Genomic DNA, 24937 nt, shown 5'->3' on the forward strand with positions numbered 1-24937 from the left:
TTCGAAAATAGTAACAAAGTATTCTGTTACTGTTGTGCACAAACATTTATTTCAGTGTATATGTAGTCTTTAGTTTTAAAATATATTTTTTATAATATGTATGTTAATTTTAAGGTGGGCCACCTGTGGGCCACTAGTTGCCTGAAATAAAGATTTTCACTTCATACAATTGAAGTTACTCTTTCATTTCAAAACTACATTCAAAAATAGGAAATGAAATGGTTGCGATATAATTATTTGGTAAAAGCTATTCGGCCAAATGAAACGTCTGCGAAAATTTGGTTGGCAAGTGAAATTCGGCAATACAATTTTCGGTGAAAAGGCAGGATACCCACGACGACGTGTGCGTTGACTAGTATTGTCATGTGTTCTTAAAGGTTAAGTTTGACAAATCTGCTCGTCATTGTGGATGACACGACTAGGTACTTATATCTTAAACACTATTTTAGTTTTTAGATTACATAAAAATGGCACATGTCTAGAACTGATAAATAAACGAGCAGTACGACCTGCATTTGACATTGTACGCTGTTTTTTTTTCACAATCGTATGCAGATGTCGTTATTTCTCCACTATGAATTTTAGATTTTTATCCATTTATCTAAAAATTACGTAAGATGTGAACCGGTTGCCGGTTTTTTATTTTGGTAACAATGAACTAAAAAAGTATAGAATAGATGTATGACTACAGCTCAAAATTACCCCACATATATTGTGCCGCAAGTGAGCTTGATGACAACGTCTTATGCCGCGTATATATAGATAGACCTCTATTGTCCATTGGGTAATATGGTAATATTCAAAGCTGCAGGCGGGGTACATTTATAGAGAAGGAATAATTGGTAGTGTAACGGACCGTTTTCCGATGTCAAAAATGTATTGAGAGCATCCTCTAATATTCCGTCGCTGCTCCGAAACCATTAATATTCGTACACCGGCATCAGATCGGTAGCTCTTTAAGATAGGTAAATTTAGGTCCTCCTTGATCCGTTGTATACTTTAGGTTTAACGTGTGTAACCCTCCACTTACTGAACACGGTGTGGTAATGAATGTATGATAATGGTGGTCGATTTTCAGACGAGGGAGTAACGAAGACGTTCACCTGCGCGCGCCCGCTGGTCGGCCAGCACGTGTTCCTGCAGCTGGTGGGGGTGGAGGGGTCGCTCTCGCTGTGCGAAGTTGAAGTCTTTACCACAGAAGGTGAGTTCAGTCTGCAGTTTCACGCTTCGCACCTATGTGAGTTCTTTGCTGGCCGTGCGCACCTAAGTGAGTTTCGCTTGTCATCTGACAATTTAATAAACACTAATCATCTCTCACAACCACCAGACAGCTTCCTGTTATTGTTAGCTGTTATCAGACTCCTACAATTTTCTGACCAAAACTAAACAACTTCATTCATTTGTAGAATTCTCAAACGACCGCTGCGCGCCCGTCGGCCTGCCAGACGACGTGGAGCTGGCCGCGTTCTCCCGCAACTGCTACGAGTTCAATGTGGCCCGGGGCGGCAGCTTCGACGAGGCGAGACGGCAATGCCAGACGCACGGCGGGGATCTCATACACGGGTTCCAGGTAAGAACTTTGTGGCGAGGCAGCCACAGTACGAGGAGAGGTAAGACGGCAATGCAAGATGCACGACGGGGGCCTCATACACGGATTCCAGGTAGGAACCACAGTGCAGCGAGACTCCTACAGCATAGCAAAGCATTCTTGATACTCGTACGAGGCGGTAGTGTCATACGAACGGGGACGACGACTTAGGTACACGGCTGCCAGATAGGAACTGCATGGCTGCAGCCATGATTAGGCGAGACGCTCACAGCGTAGCAAAGTAGTTCTTAGTGACCACAAAGCATTACCACACAGCTTCATATTTTTCAGCCGTTAACCCTAGAATTTTTACTCACTAATAAATAATCCATATATATATAATATTTACTTACCGCCATTTTTGTTACAGGGAGCAACGTCCAGCTTCCTTATCCAGGAGTTGGAGCGGCGCAAGGCGCAACTGAAGACCCAGCTGGTGTGGATCGGCGCGCAGAAGGAACCTGGGCTCACGTCGAGGACTTGGAAGTGGGTTGATGGTGAGTCTCCAGTTCCTGGTCTTTCATATGTATGTGACGGTCGGTGTGCTGTATAGGCAAGAAAAATCGTTCTCGAAATAAAAGAAAAATATACTAAAATTCGGTCAGGATCCGCGTCATAGTTATCATACGCAGACAAGTCGTAAAAGACTTTGCTAAGGCCCTCTTATTGTGTGTAGTTTGTGAGTAATGTGAGCAGCATGCTATGACATAGCAACCTCGTTTTTTTCATTCCCAAATGTTTTTTAAAGGTGCTAGAAGTCAATTGGTTAGGAAGGTTTGTGACAATTGTGATCGTTCTACCAATGGGGACCCGTAGTTGTGAATAGTTAATAGTTAATAAATTATAAATACTTTGAAAATGACTACCTATGAATGATATTGATAACTAGTGTTTTTACATTTTTATGAAAAATCAATTTGAAATGGACAATATTATTCCAAAGTGGTTAACTATTCGGTTAGATGTCCCCATTTAAAATTTGTAATATGACGTGAGGTTTTCAGACTCATTATTTACTTACCTTGCTGAGAAGTTTGATAAAACTCGCCCATTTATAATTTAATTTTTTAAGAATATTCAACACGAATAGTTGCCAATATAATTGAAATTTAATGCATTTTTGTCTTTGTACATGCAACGGGGCTTTAGCTATTTTTTTACATATAACACTCTTTATTTGGTTTAATAAAACACTACTACTCTATATATTCATTAAAAAAAAACATGTTTAATCTCATTTCTATAGCTATATAATATATGTCGCGTTTTTTGGAAGGGCTTCCAAGGAAGATCGAGCTGTATTCAAAAGGTATGTTGATACCAAGCTGAGTGGAAATCACTTCAGTGACGTTTTAACCCATGTTTTTGTAATTTTTTTGTTGTTCAAGCGTCCTGAATAAATACATATTATTATATTCTACGAGTATAAAACTCGAAGCCGTTCATTTCTTACATTTTATCTCGTATAATGATTATGTAACATTCCGAGAACCTTTTCAGTTCAGTGCATTACAAACTGTAAAATATTACTGTATTCTACCTGGAATTCTGTATAAAAGCATTTTATTATTTGTGGAATTCTATCTATCCATTATTTTACATTCTGGATAAATATTTCGCGTTCGTATATTTCAACTGTAAATGGCGACTAAAGCAATTTTTTCACTTTTATGTGAAAAAATTGCTAGTAACTACCATTGATTTAAATGAAATCATGCAAACCGTGTCAGTCATATATTTATTTAAATTTTACGCAATAAATAAATAAGTATTACAGGGCATTATTACACAAATTGACTAAGTCCCAGAGTAAGGTCAATAACGATTGTGGTGTGGATACTTAGACAACGATATATATATATATATATAATACAAATACTGAAATAGAAATACTGAAATACATAGAAAACACCCATGACTCAGGAATGCTTGTGCTCATCACTCAAATAAATGCCCTTACCAGGATTTGAACCCGGAACTATCGGCTTCATAGGCAGGGCTACCCACTAGGCCAGACAGGTCGTGAAATAAAAATAAATACATATTTTATTTTAGACAAAACAAACATGCATTTTCATTAAGGAACTCTATAAGTATACCAACAGCAAACAGGTTACTCTATGGTGCCCTAGAGGCTGTACTAGAAAGCAAGCATATCCAATTACAAGATGGATAGATGACATTCGTCTGACTCTGGGGCCATACTGGATGAGGGTTGCTGCAGACAGAGCCCAATGGAGACCGTTGGAGGCCTATGCCTTACGGCACACCGAACTGAGGGATATATATAAATAATAAATAAATAAATATTATAGGACATTATTACACAAATTGACTAAGTCCCACAGTAAGCTCAATAAGGCTTGTGTTGAGGGTACTTAGACAACGATATATATAATATATAAATATTTATAAATTCCTTAAATACATAGAAAACACCCATGACTCAGGAACAAATATCCATGCTCATCACACAAATACATGCCCTTACCAGGATTTGAACCCGGGACCATAAGCTTCGTAAGCAGGGTCACTACCCACTAGGCCAAACCGGTCGTCGGATATACTATAAATAAATAAATAAATACGCATTTGAAATGTATATAGTATTGAAATGTATTATTGTATTATTATAAGCATAATAGATATAAACGGTTCTAGTACGCGGAGCCTTTACAAGAACTGTACTTATATAAAATTAGCTTTTCGTGAAACTCCCTGTTAATGCTGTTATATAATTTGTGGAATTGCCACTCAAAGCTCGCTCAAGCCGTTGGCAATATTTGATCAGGAGTCGTGATAAGATATTTGTGAGCACTGAAGCCAATTTCAATAGAATTCATTTCTTGGAATAGGGTTGACTACGTAATCGAATCGGTTTCTTTTTTCGAACTATCAGAACGATTAGCCACTATGGAAATTCTATGAAATACAGAACAGTGACGTCACGATCAGGCTGCCTACTCTTTAAAGTTCTTTCGGGTTTAATAAATAGAAATTGTTTCCGAAAATAACTGCGGACTAGGTTTTCCTAAAAAATATCAGGTGCTTTATTTCGTGCATCATGCATGTTGTCAAATAATTTATTATCAATAACTACAACAATCGCTTAAAAACTTAAATATTAGAATTCTTTCGATATTAAAATAATGTAAAATATATTTAATCTAGTTAGGCTAGTTTAATTGTATTTGTGTGCCAGTGTGTAGGCACAATGTGGAGATTTTATTTAGTTACATATGGTAAATTTATAAACCCACTATTAACATATAATCAATCAATAATTAATTATTATTTTTAATTATTTATGGAAAATATAATATGAAGAGGGGGCAAAATTTCAAAGTCTAGTGACTAGGTCAAGTGGGGTATTATAAAAAAAACTCAAATTGCACATTCCAAAACCTTTTTTTTCTTACTTTCACTGTGCAAAAAAATTATTTAAGAAGGAAAAAGTGAATAAATAACCATTTACACGTTTTGTCCAACTATTTTCACTGGTAACAGATTTTTGAAGCTTATTATTTATTCACAGGCGAAGTGGTATCCAAGCCGGCATGGGGCAAAGACCAACCGAACAACTACAATGGGGAACAGAACTGCGTGGTCCTGGATGGCGGGCGCGCGTGGCTGTGGAACGACGTGGGCTGCAACCTGGACTACTTGCACTGGATTTGCCAGTACAGTGAGTGTCTCTCTAGGTACATATCGAACGTTTTATGCGTTTGCGCCTCACGCGAATGTGCTACGCGATGGCATATAGGTCAGGTCAAGTAAGTGTGACTGTGTTATACGAGTAAGTGTATCTGGATTTAATCTTGACGAACGGCGAACAGAACGCGATGAGGTCCTGATGGCGGGCGCGCATGGCTGTGGAACGACGTGGGGTACAATTTGGACTACTTGTACTCGATTTGCCAGTACAGTGAGTGTACAACAACTAGGTACATACCTCCTGGGTATTTTTAACCAAAATCAGAATTAAAAAGCTTTTTCAATTCGGTTTTAATTAATCTTCCTCGCGTTATCCCGCCTTGTTACCACGGCTCATGAGAGCCTAGGGTCGGCTTGGCCAAGAATTGGTGTAGGCACTTTGACGAAAGCGACTGCCATCTAACTTTCCAACACAGAGTAACTATAGGCCTGGGTTTCCTCGCGATGTTTTCCTTCACCGAAAAGCGACTGGTAAATTTCAAATGATAGAATACGTGAGCTAAATGTTGTAAGCTATGCTCGTATTGAACTACTTTTAGCGCGAAATAAATAGATTTTAGGTCTTAAAGTTTCCATTGAACATTTTTGATAGCTGTAAGCGAATGTACCTACGAGTATGCTGTTAACTTTAATATGTATCATATAGATGCAATGCGAATGTCCTGCTCAAGCCAAGTTTTTATTATAATTTATAAGACGAGTTTTACTATGTTTGTTATAAATAACATGTAAGGTGCATTGGGATAACTTCCAAATCGGGGAAATTTTGAAAATAGCTAACATCTTTTATAATTAATATTATAAATATTATAGGACATTACTACACAAATTGGCTGTCCCACAGTAAACTCAATAAGGCTTGTGTTGAGAGTACTTAGACAACGATATATATAATATATAAATATTTATAAATACTTAAATACATAGAAAACACCCATGACTCAGGAACAAATATCCGTGCTCATCACACGAATAAATGCCCTTACCAGGATTTGAACCCGGGACCATAGGCGTCATAGGCAGAGTCACTACCCACTAGGCCAGACCGGTCGTCAAAATATTTGCTAAACCAAAAGCACTTCAGAGGCAAGACTTACATCACTACCACATGTACTAAGGCATCTTGTTTACTGCTTCTACAGTAAAAAGTGCGTGTTGTTTAGTAGATACATTCAATTTTCATTTCATTTTCATTAGTTTTGAATTTACCCCAATGACCTTAACTAGTTGTCCTTGTGGTACAAGTATTACGCGTTTCTATTTACTTCTTTCCAATTACAGCATTATTGTCAGGTCGAAGTAACAAAGCTCATTTCTAAGATCAACACAGGCCAGACTTTGTATTGGCAATAAATTTTAAAGTATCACGTAATTGAATACAAGAAGGTACAGCATCGTACAGTTGTTGTCAACAATACATCGCCATTATACATATCTGAAATGTCGTGTGAATAAGCTCTAGAGTCTAAAGTAATCATTTTACGGAAAAATCTTCAAATACAGAGATCTTCTAATTTCAGAATGTGTTCTGATTTTGAACTGGTTTCTGGAACGTGGAACGTGGTGATTGGCGCGCACCTCGCGCACGACGTTCACTTCTTTTCGCACGGACCAATCAACGTGAGCTATCTTCAAGGTCGTTTCAAAATAAGATCAAAACCGTTACAAGTTGTTTAATGTGAATCGGGTTTCGAATCTAAAGCTGGAGACTTGCACGAGAACATTCCCCATAGTAAACGGAAAACGTTCTCGAGAACAACTATATGACCTGTACCTAACAATTCTGTGTGACGTATCGTTGAAGGCATTCCTGTTATATTACAGCTAAGTGCAGCTTGTTTTGAGCACCCTGCCTAAGTAAGCTCCATTCTCCAACTCAAGTATTCACTTTAACTCGCTTGTAATGCATTGAGTTATTATTGTTATAGAGAAGCCATAGCCAACAATGAAATTATCGCAGGTACAGCTGTACATACCACGCGACCAAACGTCATAAGCGCCGTAAAATTCATATGCTCGTTTAGGTCGCGAGATTCACGCTCCGGCTCCGCTTCTAAGGTTTGTTGTCAAAACAACAACTCAAGGCGCAAAATACTGATACTCTGTGCCAGTTCTATACGTAGTAATAATATTTCAATGTTGTAATGTAACAAAGGGATTCGCGAGTATCCGGAAAAATCGTAAATGTTTAAGGTACATAACTAACTGAATTTTGGGCTAAAACTATTTTGGCAGAGTTACCGCGTACCCAATCCCAATACTTTATCATAGACTAATGCTTACGCTTAAAGATAATAAAATTGATTGAAGGTGTACAAAATGGAAACCATCACGTGAACATTCCATGAGTGTTAACGAGGCAGACTACAAATGAAAAAACGTGACCACTTTTGAGCTTCACAGCGACCGCCGGCTTAATGTACCAAAACGTAGTTAGCTGACTGGAAAACATAAAAAGTTATATTCAGGAGAAACGGTAGATATTTTGGAATATAATGTTACAAAAGCAAACAATTTACTCAATCATATTTGTTTTACATTTAATACTTCGACACTGGACATCATTCCGATTTTCGTCGCATTTTTGATATTTGACAGGCAGTTTTGAAATTTTTCGATCTGTGCATATATAAAACTCTAATAGAGACCTAATAAAACATCTACATCAAGAACACTTTTTCTTTAGAAATTACCTTGTTTGCTAAGAGCTCTTTGATCGTAGATACTTAATTATACAATTATAAAATGTGTAACCCTTTGGTCTCAGCTCTCATATTCTTCGAAGCGGTAGTATTTGCTATCTATTACATCACTTTGTGAGATGCCTGCGTCTTCAAGATGCCACTTGAACGTGGGTAAATAAGGCCGTATTTAGACGGATCAAATACTTGCATGCGAAATTTGTTACATTGGTATTTGGTCTAACGACTGAATTCATTGTACATACTCTGGACTCTGTTGGGATAACGTATCGAATATTGCATGCAAGTTCACGCGCCGTGTAAATTGGGCTAAGTCTTGCATCCATGTGTGAGAGTCCATATCAAAAGGGACTTTATGGCGGTCGGCGCTTACGTCGCGTAGTGCCGCGTTAGTATTGGCGCGCCGCTAATAATGACATAAGCGCCGACAGCTATAAGGTCCCTTTTGATGTGCACTGTCACATATTATTCGGTCGATACTAATTGTAAATAGAGCGTTGGTGGCCTAGCGGTAAGAGCGTGCGATTTGCAATCCGGAGGTCGCGGGTTCAAACCCCGGCTCGTACCAATAAGTTTTACGGAACTTATGTACGAAACATCATTTGAATTTACCAGTCGCTTTTCGGTGCAGGAAAACATCGTGAGGAAACCGGACTAATCGCTAAAAGGCCTAGTTTACCTACCTTCTGGGGGAAGGTCAGATGGCAGTCGCTTTCGTAAAAACTAGTGCCTACGCCAATTTTCTGTATTAGTTGCCAGGCGGACCCCAGGCTACCATGAGCCGTGACAAAATGCCGGAACAGCGCGAGGCTGATGATGACTAATATTGTAAATGATAAAATCTACCTCCTAGTCTAGCGGTAGAGACCCTACGCAGCCGGAGGTCCCGGGTTCGAATCCCGGTAAGGGCATTTATTTATCATCACTAATATTATAGCTCCTGAGTTACTAGTTGTTTCTATGTAGTGCTAGTTAGTCTTCTTTACTTATTTTAGTTAGTTGTGTTAAACTAAATACACCAATCATCATCAAATAGAGGATTTAATACAATAAAAACAGACATAACTTGGGAAACTCCCCTACGGCCGCCATTGCCGCGATGCTCATCTGTCAGTCCTTGCCGCGCTATACTGATGTGATCATATCCAATACCGATTGTAGGCTGCACTCGAGAAAGCCTCATCATCGGTTTTCTGTTGTTGGTAACGAATAATTGTATGCAAAGCGAATACATCTAAATGGAGCACATCTTTGTAACAACATGCTTGTTATGGTAATAATATGGTTTCTCTATAAGTACTTGCACTTGCTAAGCGAATAAACACAATTTAAATAAAAGCCTATTGTTTTTGTAAGTTTCGAGTATAAAATATTAGGTATTTAACTCATTTAGTTAGGTTTATTTGAGTATTCTCCAATTTTCACTCAGGCGCTGTTGTTTGCTTTTTTAATTACGAGTACTATCTACTCGTATATCCAATAAATTTGAGTGCCATATGATTTTTGATCGGGCCTATCAGCGTAATTTTTATACTTAGTGAAGCTGGTAATAAAAGTGTCGTTATTAATTCTAATTCTACTTGGTATGTCTATTAGTTTATCAATCAGAAACCGTTGTTATAAATGTAACCTTTTTGTTCGAAATTTTGCGGCGTCAGCGAAAGTGCCGCTTTATTTTTAGGTTTAAATTCATTTTAATTATGTTCAGCATGCGATTTCAAATAGCGAAAGCGAGTTCGAAATTTTAAACGTAACCGTTTTTCCAGTGCCTCCGTCTTGCGGCAGCCCGGACAAGCTGCTGAACACCACGATAGAGGGAGACAGCTATAAGGTGGGCGCCTCCATCGCGTATCGCTGCCCTGAGGGCCACATGCTGGTGGGAGACAAGACTAGGGAGTGCAAGAAGGACGGATTCTGGTCGGGTGCAGCTCCGAATTGTAAATGTAAGTATTACTCCGAATCAAATCTGTGATTGTATAGTCGTGCAAATCATTCCCGTCAGTAGAAAAGGCGGCAAATTTTAAAATGTGGGCGCGAAGGGTTGTGGTCCATAGAAAATTTGAAATTTGCGCCTTATTCTACTGACAAAGTGGGTTTGCCAGAGTACAATGTGAAAAGTCTTAGACTAATTCTTGCTTCGCATTTGACGTTCCGTATACAGATGTGCAAGTTGCGGAAAATTTACAAAATGCTAGAAAAATTCCCGGATATTTCTGAAGTATTTTACAGGGAGGAAACAAAGAAAACTTTAATTTTGGAAATGGACATTTTTGATACCCGTACAAAAATGTGATAAGTTCTCGAAAATTATCCATGTGGAAATTTAACAATTTTGGTAATTTCGACGGCATATCAGAAATTCAATACATTATGCGGTAACTCTGGTTGTCAAATGTAGACGTTTGACAAACCAGTGACCACATCTATTATAGCTATCAATAAAATTATCAAGCTAATATACGATTCCCACCGACTGGCTGGAACTGGGCCGTGCCGGAGCGCGTTTTCAATGTACCTACCCATATATTATATGTATGACAGAAGCCATGACGTCCATCCGGAGCCGGTCGCGTCCGCGAGGAGCCGACCGGCTTGCGGCCGTAGAAATGTGAAATGCTCACCGACTCTGCCCATTTAGTCGTACTTAAAGTCGTGATTTTTCCGTAGACTTTTACATCTTATATGTACATGACAATGGTGAAATTGCTGATAATTATTTTATATGTTTGTCATTAGGTAGCGTAACATGCAATACAATTTTTGACTCCATAACTTTATTTGGACTTTTTAAACAAAGTTACGAAGTCGAAAATTGTGTTTCAAGCATTTCCCTCTATAATTTTTTTTGAGCATTGTTAGCTTGGCCTGACTAATAATTACTGAAGTATTTACTAGGGTGTAAGCAAGGCGTAAAATATTCATGATTTTTGCATATGTTGCATGCACGGATTATTTGCATGGCTCGCGTAGCTTAATAGTCCGTCGGTAAAATCGGTGCGAAGTTATATTTTAACTCACGAAAGCTGGCACGAATGGAATGAACGTAACTTTTATTGTATGAGTGACGCCTGTGGTGGCAGCATGGTTCCATTTTTATCACTTGACACTATGTCTGTCACTTTCTCGCTTTCATACATACTTGTTAGAACGTGACATGTCACGTTCCTGCTCGTACCTGTACGATGACAAATGATAAAGAGCCGACCAATTTAGCCATACTGTATCGGTATTACAGTCAGAGCCAACATTTTATTAGTTAGTGTGATACACACATAGATATATTATTTCACTAACTCATTCCATTCGTGCCAGCTCTTGTGAATCGACCTGTACATTAGAAGAAATCTAATTGCCAGGAGCACCAAACACTATTAACCCCATAACGGGCAAGAATGAAAAAATCCTCAATTCAAGCCTCTCTAGACTATAGTCTTAATAAAAAGCTGTAAAAGAAAAGAATACAAAATGATGATGTTATGATTATCATCATGATGATGATGATGTTATTTGAGACCTTTAAGGGGCGGGCTGAACAACGTCACTCAGTAGTGAACTTCCTATTTAATAAAATTTTGCTAACGCTTTAACGAATTGGTGCAACTGACCTTAAGAATGTAGAAAATTACCTAGTGACTTTTACTTTGTATCTGTAATTCCAATTTCGATTAGATTTTAGTTGATTGTGATAGCTTTGTTTCCAGGTAAGAGAGACCTCAGCAATTTTGTTATTAGTGAAGTAAACGGCACCGGCAACAAGGTACCACGGCGTTTCGCTGCACTGAGCTCGAATAATCAATTTCCATTCTGACATAAAGCAATGTGAACTGCAAATTCGAAATTCAACCGTATTCAAAGTTCCACGTACATGCACAAGAGGAACAGACTAAACTCCTCTGTATTAAAGAGCATTTACTTAGGTATCTTTCCTCCGTCAGGCCTTCACGAAGATGCTTACCTTGTTCATTTTATTAATATACAAGTATTAGAACACTTAGTAGTAGTTGTCGTTGATTTTTTTACCTTTTTTTACACAGATCGACTTGCCCCAAACTAAGCAAAGCTTGTACCATGGATACTAGCCGACAATATACATACGTATATAGATAAATACATATATATAGAAAACATCCATGACTCAGGAGCAAATATCTGTGTTCATCATACAAATAAATACGTTTACCGGGATTCGAACCATTGGCTTCATAGGCAGGGTCACCACCCACTTGGCCAGACCGATCGTCAAAATGATGCATATATAAAAAGTGATAGTTAGAGTTTCGTCCTTCCCAGGTACGCGACTGCACTTGATTCCTGTTCACTCCCCTCGTTGATTGTTGTTTTTTTCTACTTATTTAGAAATTAGATTGTACCATCATTTCATCTTGAATAACTTTTTTCTGCATATTAGTAAACTATGGGGATACCTATGCGTGTACTTCTATAATTCCTTAAGAGGCTGTCAACACCCAATGTCCTTGAAATTGATGTTACTTAAACAGTTTTTTAAGAAAGACTATTTGTTTTATACAAGTAAGAAAAATATATGTTCATATTAATTATATTTTAAAGACCGTGGTTGTACTCGATACATGATTGAACGAAATCGGCTCGATAGAAAATAATTGCAAAGATTGGTCTTAAATTCACAATTAAACGGTTTTATGTCTTTATTGTTTTGACTTATGGGTCTGCAATTAAAATCACAATTTCAAAACATTTATATCTAAACCGTGGTTGAGTAAAATATTACACTAATAATCCACTTTTTTTATTTAAATATTTTTCTTATTATTCCCTTGCCCAGGCCCAGTAACATGCGACAGTGCTATCTCATTTACTCCGATACAAATAGACAGTGTGCGCGCTTTAGGTATTGACAGCCTCTTAATTTTATTAGCTACTTAGCTTAGTAGAAAAGGTCCTTATCCTTCCTTAGGCAAAATGCAAGCAAAAAAGATTTTTTTTTTTACTATTTGTATGTTTAAATACGTGTTCTATACTCCGGTTCAGTACGGCGACTTCGTCTTCGTCGGATGATATAGATGATGACGATGATCATGATGATTTATCAAAACTATCCTATGTCCTTCCTTAGGCCTCTATGTCCAAACCAATTAAATCTAAATCGGTTCAGCGTTTAAGCACGAAGAGGTACCTAACAGAGAGACTTACTTTCACAATTGTAATTTTATTATTACTCGCAGTAAACCCCGTTATCTAACGCTCAGTTTGGGTGCAAGCTAAAATTGTGATGTTGCTTCACGTTATTAGTCGATTCATATTTACTTATAAAGAGTTTTTGTCAAAATAAAATTCTTCTATTGTGAATGCTCTTGATAACTCATTTATGGCATCTATTTGATCGGATAGGAGGGCGACAATTATTGAATAGTACAGAGACGACTTACTAGGTAGGTGCCTAATTTAGTAATTGATTATTTAGTACACGATTAAGTCCCGTTTTATTAAAACGAATAGTTTAAGTTTTTATAATTTTGTGAACAAAGAAGCAGTATTTTTTCTTTAAAATTATAAAACCATTTTCATGTCTTCTAATATTTTGATATGTTATTGAATGAGTAAATCAACTACATTTTTATATCGATTCAGCGGCGGCATCATGGTTCCATTTTTATCACTTATCACTATGCCCGTCACTTTCGCACTTACATACTTATTAGAACGGGACAGGTATGGTGACAAATGATAAAGGGCCGACCATCTTAGACTTACAGATTATCAAAACTGCCCCATCACTTGCCCCTAAACTGAGCGTTAGATAACTGAGTTTAATTATTGGCAGGGATTATTTTCAGCGAGTTGGTTTCCCATTGATTTGTTTTGCGGCAGTCTGTTTGTTATTTTTATGGTCAAAAATCTACGCAACAAATATTAGTAAACAAGCCTTTTATTTACTAATACTTTTTAGCGAAAAATCAAACTAAAACTCGGGGCATCAAATTGTATTTATAGTTCTTATTTGAACCAAACAATAGAATTTTCCTATGAATTAATTACATCCAGTGCATTCTCGGAAACGCTTTAAATAAAAAAGTTAATGCTATAAACAAAGAGATATGAATGCAGACGAGATGTAAAGTCGAATACAAAAATATCGTGCCCGAGATTTGTCAGTTCAAGTAAACGGCACTGGACGGCGATATTTTGTGGTAGCTGATTGTTAAACGTCAACTTTTGGCAACCACACCAAAGCTATACAGCTATAAAGAGACCCACTGATTACCAGTTCGCCGGACGATATCGGCCTGTCAGTTATTCGCGATTGTCAGTTTTTGTGAATAACTGACAGGCCGATATCGTCCGGTGAACAGGTAATCAGTGGGTCCCTTTCGTATTTTTCAAACATGTCATCCTAATAAAATTCAGTTAATTAATTAATACAAAATGCCGAGACAACGCGAGGAAGAAGAAGAGTCACCTAATACAATTTTGCGAAATTTTGCAAAGGTTAGAAATTGTATTGAGATGACATGTGTCACTGTACCGATCGTGTTTAAAAATACTATGAATTGAGCTGGAGCTGCCTACTTTTACATTTTTAGTCGCTGTCAAATTTGAAGCATGAATATGTCTTAGATGATACACAAACTGTCTCTGTCTCTTTAGAAAGGGGCTAATGTTAACGGAAATTATACGGAATTACTAATTACAGTTATACAGAAATTTATAGGACCACAAAGAACTGAATTGGGAAAAATATTTTTATAGTTTTTATTGTCAATATATAATACCTAACAAGGTATATATAGTCGCCGTCAGATATATCAAAGCGGCAAAGTGCTCAAAAGCACTCAATCGCCTTTACAATTAAGGGCGTGTATAGATATATTTCAGAACTTTCTTCTCGTGACTGGACTTGATATAAAATGTGTAATGTTGAGGAATAACTGTTTGCCATTCAGATTGCATTTAATTAAAGAAATGCGTTTCCTCAAAGGCGTAAAGCAATTGAAAATACTTGAAAGAAACGTCTGGTTAATTAGTTTCTTGCGATGAAAAGCCTTTTCTGTGAAGCTGGTGCCGACTGACTTTGAAGATAATAAATACATAATTATTAGGACCATTTTATTTAGAACGACCTTGTCTCACATCTCAGTAAGGCTTTTGTTATGAGTAGATACTAGTACTATCGGAATCGTAATGTAGAAATCGGAAAGGGAAGAATACCTGTACCATTCCGATAGGTAGTACTGGACTGTCCCAGAAGTAAAGACACTTTATTTTCAAAATATGTAATGTAAGGTAAACATTGTTATAAGTAATATAAGTTATACATACTTATATTACTTATAACAATTTTTATTTATTATTTGGCCATATAAAATGTTTGTATTAAGTATGTATGGTATGTTATTGTATTATATTTGGTTGATGTTGTTAAGTAGCACCGCCTACAATCTCTGCTTTGCCTAAAGGTTGACTGGTAGAGAATGCCTCATGGCATTAAGTCAGCTTTTTATACTATAAGGTTTTCTTTTGTGCTATAAAGATTAAATAAATAAACATATAGCTGTAAGGAAGTTAATACAATTATTAGGTTGAAACCGATTTTGCCCCCACAACATCTTAAAAAAATATTTTCTTAGTTTATTCGCGGCCCGTTACATTACGGGTTTTCACGATTTTGCAGCCACTCCTTGGCCATATAAAATGTTTCTTAAAAAAATTGGCTTATCATACAATTTTTTGGTCCTAAGTCACATCTATATGACTAAATGGTAATTAATGAATGATGAGGCTGAACATCATTGATGGGGTTTGCCGGAACATATAGGTACAACAATCCTCAATAAATCGTTGAGTATTGTTCGCCAGATAACTTTTATAAACTTTTCGACTCTCTTTTGGCACGTTCCTCTTTGTCCTTTATATGTCTAGAAGCAGTTTGGTGCATACCTGTATGCTTTTAAATCTAGATCGTTTCTCTTTCAATCTGGCGTCGGACGGTTTTGATATTTTTAATTTATCCGCTGCTCCTCTGACGGAAGTTATCGGAGTCTTATTAAAAAACGATTTAAATCGGTTAATGATTCGAGGTACTCCCTCCTTGGAGGTCCTGTTCTTCTTCTTCTTAAACTAATCTCACCGTTTCTTCATGATGTCTTTTTGGAATCTTCAGTGGAATTTCAACCATTATTAAAACAAACATATTAGCATTTCTTTTGTCTTGTGAAATTTTGGTACAAATGAGATACAATTCAATGAAAATACAGCTATAATTTTAAATGGTGGGCGGCACGAGGATATAGTTTCTAACAATAAAATGAATTTCCAAATTGCTTGAGAAATTACGAAGTTTTGAAATAGGTAACAGTAAATAAAAAAATCATCTACATCGAATTGAGAAATTTTAATATCTCTTAAAAAGTATGAATACGATGTTACGTACATAATTCAGCTGTTGTATACCTCGGCTAAAATTTTACACAGACAATCTGGGGACAATCTTACATAGATCGACATAGCCTTAAACTAAGAAAAGCTTTTACTATGAGTACTACGCGACACTATGGACATTATATTTTTTTTGTTATACATGATATGGACATGTAAAAGTGCCCCTGTGGCCTATTTGCTGAATAAATGTTTGATATTTGTTTGATATTTTATTTATAAATGAGATACATGGATAACACTCCACAACTTAGCAATTATATTTCTGATTTTATGTAATGTATATAATTTAATTTTAAAATATAATGTAATTTTAATAATGAACTCAAAAACTCTTTATTATGCTCTCTCTTTATTTAGCGTAAAAAATATCAGATACTGCCTAGTCCATCAGATTGAGTTTCGTTTTTCACCAGTCATTTTTTAGGGTTCCGTACCAGAAAGGTACAAAAGAAACCCTTATGGTACGGACTCGGTCTTTCTGTCTGCTGTCACATTGCTAAATATTTCGAGAAGTACTTAAGCTATCGATTTGAAATTTGGAATAGTAATGAACAACGCTAATCCGTTATTCTTTATTGGAAGTGTATTTTTTTTTATTTTGTTTATATTAATTATGGAAAATGCCCAATATAAACAGGGGGCAAAAATTCAGTCTAGTTACTAGGTCAAGTGGGGTATCATTTGAAAGAGCTGAAATGAACATTACAAAACGATTTTTTATTTTATTTTTTCATATAGAATAAAAAATGACTTATGAATGAAAATATGAAAATAAAATACCTTCCCCCCCCCCTGCCCCCCTCTTATCTCCGAAGTTTTTCAATGAAAATTTATGAATATTTTACATAATAATAACATTATCATAAAAATTACAGGAAAAATAAAATCAGACCTCTATCTTTTATAACGTTTTTTTAGTTAACAAAAACCCTTTTATAATTTAATTTACAATTCAATCCGTTTTGCGGATGTTTATTATACTTGAAATTCCTATGAGATTACACTGAAGACACCTTTTTTCAAATAAAAACAAAGAATATTGAAATCGGTTCAAATGATAAAGAATTATCATTGTAAAACCAAAAACCAAACCAATTTGCCCATAGATGGCGCTGTACACAAATATGCTTAGTATACTTCTGGTCAAAAGTCTTTCGTGATTATAGTTAAGTACATGAGAAAATTGAAAGTTTGTACGGAACCCTTGGTGCGCGAAGTAAACGAACTCGCAATTGACGTGTTTTTTTTTGTTATACATCCGCATGGAATTGGAAGTCGAGTATATCGGATATCCTGGAATCAAAAATGCCAGTTGCCACAAACATATTTGTTGTTTTTTTATTTCACGAATCCATTCTCAGTCAAATCAAAGTACAGCCAAATATTTTTAGGAATATTGGATTTATAAAAACAAAAAATGCACACAAAAATACACACAAGTTTATGAGCTTGTGTAAATTAACTATGTACTTGGAAAACCAACGCAGCAACATTCAGTTCAGAGAATTAAAAAGTTAAGGAAATATGTAACTTAAAAAAAATGTTTATTAGGCTTAAGTGGAATCCAAATTGAAATATATGTATGTATAGAAACAATATAATTTTACAGAAACGAGTCGTAGGTACAGTCACCATTTGATAAATCGAAGCTGCCAAGGTGTTTAAAAATATCTGAACACAACAAAGCACTTTATCCCCTTAAAAATAGAGGTCTTATAAAGATGTTTGTGAATAACTTAGGCGCTCCAATATAGGTACTCGTACTCCTCAGTGAGCATCTTAGAGAACATATTGTCAAGCTACCAACTAGTTTGCATGTACAGTCACGCTCCTTGATTGTTCAGCCATTTAGGATTCCAGCTAAATTGAACATTCCATATCGTAAGTATTGAATAACCAATTTAGCTAGAACCCTAAATGGCTCAACAATATCGGAGCGTGACCGTACATATACTTACATTATTTGTTATAAATCTGCAAAAAACAGAGGAGGAGAGACAAGTTCGCTTAGAAACACGTAAAAAACCATTTACAACATTTCATAATGTCAATTCCTGTTTCCCCCAAATCCAGTTATTTAGCGCATGTCACATTCGTTATACTTTTTCCTGATGCGATTTCATAGTTTATTTTTGGTTTCAGACGTGAACTGCGGCGGGCTACCTTCAATCCAAGATGGCGAAGTTACGCTTACTGACGAACGGACCACGCACGGCGCGCGCGCCACCTACTCCTGCCGCGAGAACTATACTCTCGTCGGAGACGTGGAAAGGGTCTGCGGCGATGAAGGCCTGTGGACAGGATCCGCCCCGAAATGCCTGTTCGACTGGTGCCCAGAACCCCCGCCCGTGTCTGGGGCTGTAGTGACGGTCGGGGGACACAAGGCGGGCTCGCTTGCGACATACAGCTGTCAGAATGGATTCATACTGTTTGGGCAGCCGGTGAGTACAGTATAAATGATCAAAGCAGTCCATGAAAGGATCTGAATTGGTCCGCGATTATAAACGGAACAACCCTTTGAGGATTTCATTTCTCATAGGAATTTACTTTCAAACAGTTGGTGGTCTCTGTGGACCTATCCGTACTTTAATTTAAATAATGTATGGAAAAAAATCAAGTGTCTTTTCGTAGCATTTATTTGGCGTTTGTCGATGACATCTTGGTTAGGCCCCTTAGGAAAAAAGAAATATTGTCATGTTAGTCCCTTAGCACTGAACGGTTTAAAATCATTGGTAGGTAGTTGCCGATGAGAATGCCACTGATTTACATATCATGGTTAATTTCTCACTTTTTCCGTGGTAATCTAAGCCCGTGGAACCAGAACGCGACTTTAATAAAGTGACTCGCGATCTCCAAGTCCTAACACCTTCGACGACCGATCTGGCCTAGTGGGTAGTGACCCTGCCTATGAAGCCGCTGGTCCCGGGTTCAAATCCGGGTAAGGGCTTTTATTCGTGTGATGAGCATGGATATTTGTTCCTGAGTCATGGGTGTTTTTTATGTATTTAAGTATTTATAAATATTTATATATTATATATATCGTTGTCTAAGTACCCTCAACTCAAGCCTTATTGAGCTTACTGTGGGACTTAGTCAATTTGTGTAATAATGTCCTATAATATTTATTTATTTGACACAATTAGACGGGGACTGAGACCTTATGCTAGTGTATTGGCTTAATTCCGCCTATCCGTGTCCATAACCGTAACGACCGCTATATAATTCGATTATGAGCTCATACTCATCCTGCATATTGTAAAAATCTATCAAAGATGAATGAATTAAATCAACTACCCTTTCATGGCGTTATTAATATAATAAACCGCCCTTAAAGGCTCTCCTTACATCCGAGTTTGCATCGTAATTCTGTCCAAACCTCGCAATGGCCGACGCAGTTCAAAAATCGTTCGTTCGAGGTTGAGGTTAATTCCATTTGATAGGATTCAAGTTCTGTTACCTTACCATATTAAGCAGGCTTAAGGCCTATTTACATACCAGGTTTGCGTACGATTTTTTGACATAAACATAGGCGATCGCTAGACAAATTGAACTGTTGAAATTTATGCAGAAAAAAAAAAACTCGCCGTCGGTAATATCGTACGCTACTCGATCTGTATTTCATTTATTGATTATTTTACTATATTGATTTTCAAATACGACTCTCATTCAATTTTGTCTGTGTGGTTTTCGCTAGGTAGTAGGAAAAATTTATGTATGTAGCTTTGCTTAAGCTCTCAAGTATAATGTTTATCGGACGGATGGCTGTAATAAATTTATCCGTCAGATCTCTGGCAGATTTGTCTGGGTAATGTATGGTTGGAATTAGCTAGACTGGACAGACATGTCGGATCAAATTTGACTCTACACTTAGCTATTAACATTAACATTCGCCCGCGGACACAACTGATTTAAGGCGCCGAGGCTTCTGGTTCTTCTCTCACTCTCACAGAAATAAATATAAATAATCGTGACTGAGCGTCAGCGTGAGCAAGTGTGTGCCCGGGATAGCGGATAACGTTGTTTTATAATTGTAATTTGCGTATTCGCAAATTCTTCAAATGGGGCGTTCAGACCCATATTTGTGTTTTTTTTTTATCGAGGTTAACTTGTTTAATTAGGTTTCGCACCAATGAAGGTACTACAGAAAAGCCTCTAAATTGCTATTCATATTTTGCCAACGTTATTGTGATCAAAAAAAGCGCCACGATTTTTCGCTGAAAAAACGCTGCTGACTAAACCTACTGTACCTTAAATTACGTCCCCCAACCCCCTTACAGAGGTCCTTCGGCGTCAAAGCACCCTTCCGTCTAGCCTGTCTTTCCATGTAGGGGAAAGGGAAGGGGAAGCTTTAAATTAGATAGGGGGACTAATTCCTACCTGTGTAGATATATATGCCTGCACAAATACAATTAGGGAAGTCGTGGAATATCACAGACTACACAGATGCTTCATAGTAAAAAGATTACGAAAGTACATATAGGTAACTTCGTAAATTGTTTAATCAATAAAGAGTAGAAATAACTCAAAATGTGAAAATGCCCTTTTATTATGGGGATATATATTGCCGATCTGGCCTAGTCGGTAGTGACCCAGCCTATGAAGTCGATGGCCCTGGCTTCAAATCCAGTACGGGTATTTATTTGTGTGATGATACAGATATTTGTTCCTGAGACATAAGTGTGTATGATTTATATATTCTATATATCGTTGTCTGAGTACTCACAACACAAGCCTTTTTGAGCTTACTGTGGGGCTTAGTCAATTTGTGTAAGAATGTCCTATAATATTTATCAATTATTTAATAATCAAACTAATAATTTTAATAATATTAGTTTTATTTCACAAAAAATATATAATAATTAGATTAACTATATACCTTAAAACTAAAACCCCTTCCCAGCCACGCCGGGTCCAAAGGTCCCCATCACGCTAGCAGCGTTGCCTCTGTGTATCTTGCACCTATGTACCTAATAAAAATGTAACACTGACAATGTATAATTAATACAAATAAACGAATATGAATATGAATATGGCTATGGAGATCTGTTGGACGAGCCAAGACTCTGAACGGGGGTCATTTCCTTTCTCCCTGAGTCGCTTGCCAAGCTCTCGGAAGAGCTCACGCGCCTCCCGCCCCCAGGGCCCGGCTGTCTCGACGACGACGGGCACGAAGTCGTAGGTGGCTTCCAAGGCAGAGTATTTCAGGCGCTTGCTTTTGGCGGCAGTCTTTGCCGTTGAGCCTGCCGACTTAGCAGTAGTGTGTCCTACATGGGATGCAGCAAAATGTACTCACACAGGTTGCATCCCATATAAGCCCTCTCTACCAGGGAACCAGCGTCAGCCCGTCGGGCCGTTTGTTGTCTGTTCGAGACAGCTCTGGTGGTTCCAGGAGGCACGGAAGATCTACCGAGAGCATAGCTCTTTATTAATTTATTTACACGTGTGAGTTCAATACACCTAGTTATTAGGTGGGTATCCTAGTAGGTAGCATGTATATGTGGTAGGTGTGCGTAGCGTTACGCACTATTGATCACTCTGCTAACTAGATATTCTCGTGTATAGCAACTATATAGGGGACAGAGCAGAATTATGGGAGCAGGCATAGTGCCGGTGCATTGACCTTCTAATCTGCGGTTTTGTTCACTCACACATATTAATTGCAGCCCGGATTGATCTGCTTTCCCCGCTTAATTAATATTAGAGATGCACCACGAATATTCGGCAACTATTCGATATTCGGCCTATTCGGCCACTTTGCCGAACATTTGTTCGAATATTGCGTGTTATTCGGCCGAATACCGAATACTTATTTTACCTACATATGAAGACTTTTTTACAATTTAAGTTTTATATGTATTAAATATATTTTCTTTTATAAGAAGAACTTTTTTGAGCATTTGTTGCTTGCTAATAATTTTATTTTTATCATAGGCTAGAATAGCTTGACTCGACTAGTGAGCAACATGACGAAAATTTTGGCAAACATTGTTTAGTAGGAGATCTGTTTTCATAATAAATGCACACAAAGTTTACCGAATATTCAGCGCTTCGGCCGAGTGTGTAGCCGAGTATTCGGTATTCGGCCAAAACCACAATTCGTGGCACCTCTAATTAATATATCAGCCCCAGGCGGTTCTGAATGCTCGCTGAAAAGCCGATGTCAGTAAAGTTAATGGAACAACGCGTTGACGCATTGGTAAATAAATGGTGGTCAGGTTAACAGTGGATGTTGATGAAAAGTGAGTCGGTGTAAACATTTGAATTTCGCGTTAAGAGGATAGCGGGCGTCTATTTCACGTGGCAAACGTAGTAAATTTTTTCCTCGGGGAATAGTAAAATTAGGGAAATATTTTTATATCATTTCATTCAGGTTTTTCATCCGCTAGCGCCACACGGGGTTTATTTTCAATAATAATTACGAGCGTTTAAAAAATGCTACAAAATTGACAACATTCAACGAATAGTTGCTCAGCAATCGGCATATTTATTTACCTACCCCATAACTATTATATTATAATGAGCTTAAAATTGATCTGCTCTTAGTTCTTTATTTATTACTATATTTACTTTACGAAGAAGTGTAATATAAAACGTGCAGGAAACATAAAAATAAAAATAAAGCTAATAAAATACGAAATACGAAAAATGACCCTGATATTAGTCCCCTGGGCATGGTGTTCATCACGTATGCGGCAATCCCGCGTTGGGTTACGAAACACAATTTGAAAGACCTGCGGTTCAAAAAATTCTACCGGCTTTCTACCCCTTAAATGTGTATAACGAAATCGGTAACGTCGGGAATAGTTTTTGCGGTAATTAATACTCTGATTAAACGCAACATGAAATGAAAACAAGCAATTTTAGAGCACAGTAAAGTCAAATGATGTTTAAATGGGCTTTGACCTTTTCGCCGAAAACCGGCGGATGAGGAATTAGGTAGGTAGCTAAAGCGGTGCACAAAAGAAACAATGCCTTTTGTTTAACAGGTTAGGGTTTGCGGCAAAAAAATCATCTCAGATAATTTCAAGTACAGCAAATCTATGAATTGGCTCTATGCTTTTTCTCGACCTTATATTAATTTATTAATATCACTAATATCATGTAAGAAGGTCTCCGAAGTGAATTAAATTCTCGTTTGACAGAGCGTGACGTGCACCCTCGGCGGTTCGTGGTCGGGCACGCCGCCTTCCTGCAAGTACGTCGACTGCGGCACTCCCGCGCAGATCCACGCTGGCTCCTTCCGGCTGCTCAACGGGACCACCACGTACGGCTCCGTGGCGGCGTTCGCGTGCGAGCCGGACTACTGGCTGCAGGGCGCGGATACACTGCAGTGCAACCGGGACGGCAAGTGGAGCCACGACATACCCACTTGCGAGCGTGAGTACCCGCTTTATGGTGAATAGTCGGTTGAAGTGCGCTTCTATACGAGGCGCCGTAGGGTTGGTTCCGGCTGCTCAACGGAATCACCACGTACGGCTCCGCGGCGTTAGAAGAAATACCCGCCTGCGAGCGTGAGTACCCACCTCATGGTAAATAGTCGGCCGAGGCTCGATGTACGGAGCGTTCTTTGCAAAAACCCCTGTGTATTCCTTCTAGTTACCGCCAAGTTATCACCAGTGGTAACTAGAGCAACTCACTTTGGTAACTAGTGGGAACATCCCCCCTGCGGCGCCCTCACGGCAAATAGTCGTGCACGTTGAACAAAATAAATTAGTATTATATACTTGTATACATTCCCATTAGGCAAGATAGTGTTGATTTACTAATGAATGCATTGTTATAATAAAAACACCATGGTTGTAAATACTCTTGTGCTAACCGTACTTTCGAATACCACTGTGTCATTGCGGGCGAGTAATATTATAGTATTTTTCAAACAGCTTGGGTACGATGACAGATGTGATTTTGCTTTAGTTATAAATTGTATGGAGATGATATCTGTTACCGTACGCAAGCTGTTTGAAAAATATGATGAAGACACAATTACTGTGAAATTGAATGTGTTTTTTTTTTTTGTCCCCAGTGATAACGTGCGCGGACCCCGAAGTCCCGGCGGGCGGCTACATGGAGGCCTACGACTACAACGTGCACTCCACCATCGACTTCCACTGCGAGGCCGGGCACCTGCTGGTGGGCGAGCGGAGCCTCGTATGCCAGCAGGACGGCGAGTGGTCGGGCGAGTCGCCCAAGTGCGAGTGTAAGTTACTGCCCATATACTTGTGGGTTACATGGAGGCCTACCACTACAACGTGCACTCCACCATCGACTTCCACTGCGAGGCCGGGCCCCCACTGGTGGGTGACTGGAGCCTCGTGCGCCAGCCGGATGCAAAGTGGTCGGGCGAGTCATCCAAGTGCGAGTGTTAGTTACTGCCCATCTACTCGCGACATACATATTTCAAATGCGTCGGACATTTATTTTCAGGAATTATAAGAATTATGTATTTATTTAAGAACGTTTTGTCTATAACCTGACCAACACGGATCCGCCTGCCAATCCTTGCTCGCAGAAGCAA

General features: G+C 38.1%; 1 protein-coding gene across 1 annotated transcript in view; it reads left to right on the forward strand.

Annotated features, from left to right (window-relative positions):
* LOC133521256 (CUB and sushi domain-containing protein 1) overlaps nucleotides 1-24937 on the forward strand; it is a 145094-nt gene that overhangs the window by 109509 nt on the left and 10648 nt on the right. Inside the window, exons 5-12 of the mRNA XM_061856155.1 lie at nucleotides 1079-1201; nucleotides 1407-1570; nucleotides 1959-2085; nucleotides 5124-5273; nucleotides 9771-9947; nucleotides 18565-18863; nucleotides 23565-23799; nucleotides 24446-24619. Coding sequence (XP_061712139.1) covers nucleotides 1079-1201; nucleotides 1407-1570; nucleotides 1959-2085; nucleotides 5124-5273; nucleotides 9771-9947; nucleotides 18565-18863; nucleotides 23565-23799; nucleotides 24446-24619 — 1449 coding nt within the window. The remainder of the gene's footprint in view (nucleotides 1-1078; nucleotides 1202-1406; nucleotides 1571-1958; nucleotides 2086-5123; nucleotides 5274-9770; nucleotides 9948-18564; nucleotides 18864-23564; nucleotides 23800-24445; nucleotides 24620-24937) is intronic.

This window comes from Cydia pomonella, chromosome 1, assembly GCF_033807575.1.
Source record: "Cydia pomonella isolate Wapato2018A chromosome 1, ilCydPomo1, whole genome shotgun sequence".
Taxonomy (NCBI): domain Eukaryota; kingdom Metazoa; phylum Arthropoda; class Insecta; order Lepidoptera; family Tortricidae; genus Cydia; species Cydia pomonella.